The sequence below is a fragment of the Solanum stenotomum genome, chromosome 5, assembly GCF_019186545.1.
Source record: "Solanum stenotomum isolate F172 chromosome 5, ASM1918654v1, whole genome shotgun sequence".
NCBI lineage: Eukaryota > Viridiplantae > Streptophyta > Magnoliopsida > Solanales > Solanaceae > Solanum > Solanum stenotomum.
The window spans coordinates 5,576,210-5,583,458 of record NC_064286.1 but is presented as its reverse complement, the minus strand read 5'-3'; the positions used below and the strand labels follow the sequence as shown (position 1 = coordinate 5,583,458).

The 7,249-nt window shown below is 26.7% G+C and overlaps 1 protein-coding gene across 1 annotated transcript; it reads right to left on the bottom strand.

Moving 5' to 3' along the window:
* Nucleotides 1–5,846: 5,846 nt before the first annotated feature.
* On the bottom strand, nucleotides 5,847–7,025 carry LOC125865387 (glutaredoxin-C9-like). The gene is made up of 2 exons (XM_049545580.1): nucleotides 6,724–7,025; nucleotides 5,847–6,405 (listed from the first exon to the last, which is right to left on the bottom strand). The coding sequence occupies exons 1-2, from the start codon at nucleotides 6,842–6,844 to the stop codon at nucleotides 6,008–6,010; spliced, it is 519 nt and encodes a 172-aa protein (XP_049401537.1). The 5' UTR covers nucleotides 6,845–7,025; the 3' UTR covers nucleotides 5,847–6,007.
* Nucleotides 7,026–7,249: the final 224 nt, after the last annotated feature.

Here is a 7,249-nt window from a genome sequence, read left to right as displayed (position 1 = left end):
TTTCTGCATAAAAACAGGGAAGAAAACTCCTATTCACATCTATCTATCTATCTCTTCTTCAAATTATTTTTCTTTAAAATATAAAAAAAATCTTGATACCAACTCTCACTTCTAACTTTCCACCATTTCTCCTTAAAACTAGTAAAAAATTTATTTAGAATTATCTCTCTCATTAAAATTAGCAATTGTATTTAATTATGACCATTCTTCTTTCAAATGATATTTTTATGAGTCTCTAGCTACCATGTATAAATTATTTTTCTGAATTGTTTGCTAGAAGTTATGATAAGAAACTCAATCCATATTTCTATTATAGATTATACTATACAAAAGTTTAGTGTATACATAATTATAGATTAAATCGTGTAAACAGTTAAATATATTTGATTAAATATACGTTTGCACTTCCCTTTTTTTTTATACTATTTGTGTATCCACTTGCATAATCTAAATTTAGTATTAGGTGTCTAAGATATGTTCATATATATATATATTTAGTATGTGTTGAACGTTGAAATCTACTGCTAATAAGTATGTATGCAATTGAATACATGCAATTAAGTATACAATTAATCAAATATACATTCACACTATAATGTATACTTTACTAATATTTTGTTTGTATATATTTGTAGTATATATAAGTATAATTTGTAGCTATTGATATGTATAGATATATTACCTTTCGATAAATAAAAGGGAAAATTGTATATAATAGCAAATTATTAATTTAAATTAAATGTTATAAATATAGTTTGATTTAATTGTACCTCATAGCAAACTGTTGTTATTTCACCTCTCTCCTGGTGAATCTCGCTCGCCAATCTCGTTCTCTCCCTCACCTCTCTCGTTTTTTATACAAACACAAGTGTATAAAGTGTGTTTGTGTTTGTATAAAGCGAGAGAAAATTGTATATATACATATATTTTCGTCCCGCTCTCCCAAATCTCGCTTGCCATTCTCCCAGATCTCGCTCTCTCACTCGCCTCTCTCACTTTATACAAAAAAACGCAAATTGTATAAAATGCGTTTGTGTTTGTATAAAACGAGAGAAAATTGTATATATACATATATTTTCGTTCCCCTCTCTCCCCTCTCCCAGATCTCGCTCGCTCACTCGCCTCTCTCACTTTATACAATTGATCTTTTTGTATATGTATACCAAAGCAGATTATACAACTGTTTTCTTTTGTATGTGTATAGCGAAATATATATATTTATGTTTGCTATGGAGCGCAATTATGCAAACTTTGCTATAGCATACAAATATGAATTTTGTGTTTGCTATGTGAAAGTTGCTCTAAATAAAATCATGTTTGTATACATAGTTCCAACTGCATATACATAATACAAACTACATATACATTTAGTTTGAAGACGTATACATTAGATTGTTATAGTTTTATCTCAATGTATACAAATTCATGTTTCAAATTATATAAGAATCAAATGCTTCTTCAATTTGAATACCGAGGTGAGTTTGCATGTGTTTAAATCGATGTTATTGGTAGAAAATCTTCAAAATTGAAATTATTGTTCATTAGTACCTACAATTACAATTGATGATTTGCAAACTCATAGTTGTTTTTCAGTTCACCCATTTCCTCCAAGGGTTTCACATTGTCATTGCAATTTTCGTTACTTTACATATCTTCTCTTTTGATAATAAAATTACTCTTACCAATTGAAATATAATAAATCAACACAAAAGTTTGTAAATAAAAATTTTGCATCAAATATTTTTTTAATTTTTTTGTGTGATTTGAGTTACTAACTATGAATAGTTACTATTATAATTGATGTCTGATGGAGATATTTAGAGAAGAAGATAGAAATCCTAAAATTTGACGGAGAAAAAAATGGGAACAAAGAGAAAAACATGAAGAGTTAAAAGATAAACTATTTTTTAATAATAAAATAATATTTCCCTATTTTTGTGCAACTGTTTTAGGTCTCATGACAAAAATAGTTGACAAGTACTCCCTAATTACTTGTCCATTTTTCATTTTATAATTGTCCCTAATTACTTGTCCATTTTGACAAATCAAGAAAGGACAAAAATTTTTACCTATTATACCCTCAATTAAATGACTAATTACTTTGAAAAATGCATAACTTTTCATCCACTTCATAATTAATAGGGATAAAATGGTAAACTCATTATGTCATTAATTAATTTCTTAATAGGTGTGTCAATTCAAAAATGAACAAGTAATTAAGGTCAGAAGGAGTAATAGGGAAAGAGGGGGGAAAAAGAACAACGAGAGAGGGAAAAAAAGAACGATAATAAATATTAGAAGAAAAATTATTTTTCAAGAAAAAAATATGGCTATTTAAAGCTATTAAAAAATCATTTTTTTTGCCAAAAAAATAAAAAATAAATTATTTGTTGCTAATTAAATCTATAGATTGTCATGTTGTGCCAATTTTTCAAGATAAATATGGTTAGAATTTATGATTTAATGCTTTCAAATTTTACATGTAGATGAATGATTATGTTAAAGGAATTTTGATATACGAATATTTTTTAATGTATTCTAATATATACTTTTGTGTAATATGCTTATTCACGTCCTTCGCAATATTCTATTTATATATTTATTTTTTCTTTTAAAAACTCCAACAAACAAACTAAATATTTTATTTTACTTTTACCATCGTATTATTTACTTCAAATGATATGTAAATAGTATTATGATCTTATTGTTCAAAATCTTTATACAAACTTGATTTTCTAATATTATTAGTTTCTTTATACTTATTTGTCCATTCAATGAATATTCGTATTATATAGTTTTATGTTATTTTATATTGTATTATTTTAGTAAATATAATGTTTAGATAAATTATATCGTTTTCCATCGTTATATTATGTCACACATCAATAATAAGAAGGACAAACTTATAAGAAAAGTAAGGTACACGAAGGTAGGATAAAGAATAAAATATGCTTGTTAGATTTTAAGTAAATACAAAAGAGAAAACTTAATAATGTGATGACACGATCACACCAAATTAATTGTTACGTAAAATTATGAGACTTTTCATTGTTACATAACGTTGAATTTAATGATACGATACAATAATACTTAAGTAATACTAAAAACAATCATCATCTTTATATGAACGACACAATATAATACAATAATCCTCTTACTGGGTAGTTAAAGTTGATTTGATACTTTAATTAAGGATTAATGACACCTTTAACCCCTTAATTATTGATAAATTCTAATTTTGATCGTTTTGACGTTTGGTTAAATATAATTAACTTTTAATTAATTAAAATGTGTACTACTACATTATGTTAAACTTGTGTTCTTACTTCATATTTGATAGTAATATAATTCTACAAATCACAAATATAACATATTTTTTTATGAGAGTAAATCCGAAACACACATCTTTACCAATAACTTGGAGAATGAAAAGTTTTATCATCTCTTTAATTAATAAATTTATATAACTACATCTATAAAATCTATAAGTTTGGTAAAGAAAATTATAGTTGACTTAAGAATATAACTAACTGTTCCTTCACAATATGAGCTCATGTTAAAGAAATTCTAAAGTCCTTTTCTTTGTCAAAAGTTGAACGAATCAATTTTAATATAATGATATTAAATATTGATTTCGCTATCCTTTTAAATTAATTTCATGGATCTTTATTAGTGTATCAAGATCCATTTATTTAGGAAACTTTAAAAAAGTAATATAATGTTATGTGATTTTTGATCTTGTAGGCCATTTATAATTATTATTTTTTAGTTTTATGTATTATTTTTAGAAGAGATCTTCATTTTATGAGATAAATTTTTATTTTTACACAAAGTATTTAAAAAAATAACATTTTGTAAATGTCAAGAAACTTTAATTCCACCATTCCTTTAAAGATCTGGCTCACCTCGAATAGGTGATTTCAGCCGTTCATCCGATGATATTTTAATTGAGTTCTCTAGAGATCACTTATAGTAGGTGAGTCAGATTCGTCTTCTTTTAAATGGTAAGGGTGTCAATGATTTTTTAAGAACTGACTTAATCGATCACATATACTGATTCAGTTATTAAGTTTCTTCTAAAAAAAAATTATAGGATCCTAAATAATTTATAACCATATCGAATAATTAAATCATAAATTTGCATGTTTTACCCTATAAATAGATTAATCTTTAATTTTATCGTTTAGCAATCAAAGTTATATCAATGGACATAAGTTGTTTGAAAATTGAAGTCACATCTAAATATAACGTATAAAATATTATGATACATGAATATAAACTTATACTTCAAATATAACAAAAGAAAATTATTTATTACAGGAATAAAAATTAAAAATCACCACAAAATAGTGGTGGAAGTGCATATGACCCCAACTAAATGGGTTGGTTGGTATAATATTTGTCAATTAGCGAATATTCTCAACTCACGAGTAATAATACGTAATCACACTTTGAATGGTCAATAGAATTAATTAAAGAATAACCCTCTCACTAATTAAGGACTTAAGATTAATTTATTTTTTTTAATTAAGGGTTAATGACACATTTGGCCCCTCGATTATATGTTTTCTAATTTTGATGGTTATGAATTATGATATCGGCCGGTTAAGCACGTTAAATCTTCAATTAATTGAATGATGCACTTTTGATTCCTTTGTTAGTTAATATTCATAGATTTACCATAATTTATTAACAATTCCACTACTTAAACATTAATGTATTATGAAAAGCTTGTGTTGTTAGTTGTCACTCTATATTTCGCTATAATATAGAATATATAATAAGGACCAGAAATATAATCACATTAAATATATATTATCTCTAAAACTTTAGTATATAGCTTTAAAAAAGGTTATTTTTAACTTATATATACGATATTATTTTCTCTATACATAATATAATTTTTCGATAAATGATGTTCTAACGACTATCTTTGAATCGATCAATATAGCTACGCCATTGGTCATTATAGCCAACTAAAAAAATCTAGTCAAATGATCTAAGTTTACTTAATTAGGACCACTAATCATGTATATTAATTTACATTACCTAAACAGTAAACACGCTTGCTTAATTAGTCAAAATTTAAGACCATAAAGATTATGTCTCAACTCTTTATTCAATGTAAAGACAATATCTTAATAATTCAATATTTAATTTGGATACCTTAAAATAATGCTCTAATAATAGAGCAATCTTTTTCTTCTTCTTTTATGGTGATTATAACAATATAATTTTGCCTATTTTGATGATATGACTTCTCACTAATTATATTTTCATTTAAATTTATTTCAGATCACTGAAACAAATAATATTAATGTAAAAAAATTATTATAATTTATCTGTCTAGATAAAAAAAATTAATACTCCAATTGACAGATACTTCCTACGTCCTATTTTATATGTCACTTTTTTACTTTGCACTTGCATTAAGAAATGATGTAACTTTACTCTTCTACCCTTATTTAATGTTTTCTTAAGTCAACTTTATAATAAATGATGAATACATTTTCAAGATTAATTAACTACTCTATCAAGGATATGATAGGCAAAATATGATTTCTATCAAGGATATGATAGGCAAAATATGATAATTTATGCATAATTTTTATAAAATAACAAGTATTATGGTCTATCTATTTATAGAAAGAAATGTCATATAAAATGAAACATATGAAGTAAAAGAAAACGAAATTAGCATGTCAAAGCTCAAGATATAATTATATTTTATTAACTATAAAATAGGTAATGCCAAAGTCAGCAAATCATAGAAACAATCAAATTTAACAAAATTAAATAATGAAACTCTTAAGGTTTGTTACTTTCTTAATTAAAGCTTTATCGATGTGAATTCAATTCTCACTGTTAACAAATTAACTAGATTCAAGATTTATTGATTGGCACGAAAATCGAGAATGAATGAATGACTGATATATTCTTTTTTTTGAATGATTTTTTTTTTACCTAACAAAAGAGAATAATAATTGACTAGGTAGGTAAAAATTATTTAAAGCCATAAAGCCCCAACATCTTTTAGTATTGGCACTAATTCACCAGAAATATGTGTGGATATCACTCTTTCTAGTCCTCCGAACAAATTTCCACCAACAAAAACCGCCGGAAACGCCGTCGTTGTTCCACCACCACCACCCGTACCACCGCCACCCACGATTATCGACAACTCCTTCTTCACATCATCTTCATCTTCATTGTTCACTTCGAAAATCGTAGGGTTAACACCTAACCCTAGAAGCAAATTCTTCACAACATGGCACATGCAACACCCACGTAACGCTACAACGATTATCGCGTTTTCCGAGATGGATTTCGCTACACTCATAGTAATGAAGGAATTTTTGTATCGTGATCTCATGTCACCAACATAGTTCATCTCGTTTTTCTCACCTGTAGAGTCGAATTATATGTGAAAAATCACTTAAATTTCAAAAGTGAAATGAATTTAGCTAGAAGAATTTAGAAGTTTGAACCTGTCAAATGACTTGAATATGATTCAAAGACGGTGGAAGGATCGAAAAAAGTGAAAAAAATAGACGTACATCGTCTATAACATCTATTCATCCCTCAATTCCAATCAATCAATTCATTGAGTAAACTATTAAACTAACAAGAGCATAAAATATTGAAAACAGATTCAAATAAGTTCGATAAATTTAATTAAACCCATCAAATTTAAATTCTAAATCAAATCTCTATGATAATTACCTGAATGTGACTCAAAATTGGTGGAACCACCACTAGTGGTGGCGGATGAACTACCACTGATCGTCGTGGTGGTAGCGGTGGTGGAGGGAAACCAATTTCTATATGGTAAAGTTTGTTGCATGGTGGTGATTGAGGGGGGTAGAAAGGGAAGAAAAAATGGAGAGGGAAGTGATGTATATATAATTGATGATGGAAATGGTGTAGAGTACCCTAACGTCAACGGCTATGACGTGAGAACAAACGTCAAGTTTACTATTTGGTACGTTTCCAATACAATTAATTTATTGGGCATATTTCATGCCAAGGGGAGACATTTTTATATGTTTTCTTAGTAAGCCGTATCGATATTTATAGAAAAAAAAGATGAAAATTTAGTCATTTATATGTATTAGTTAGTTTTATATATGTATTATTTATTGAGAGAACTATTGAAAATACTTTTGAATTTGATGTAAATTATTAGTGTCATCTTCGAACTATTGACAGTATTAAAAAACACTCATTTTTACTTGACTAACTAAACTAA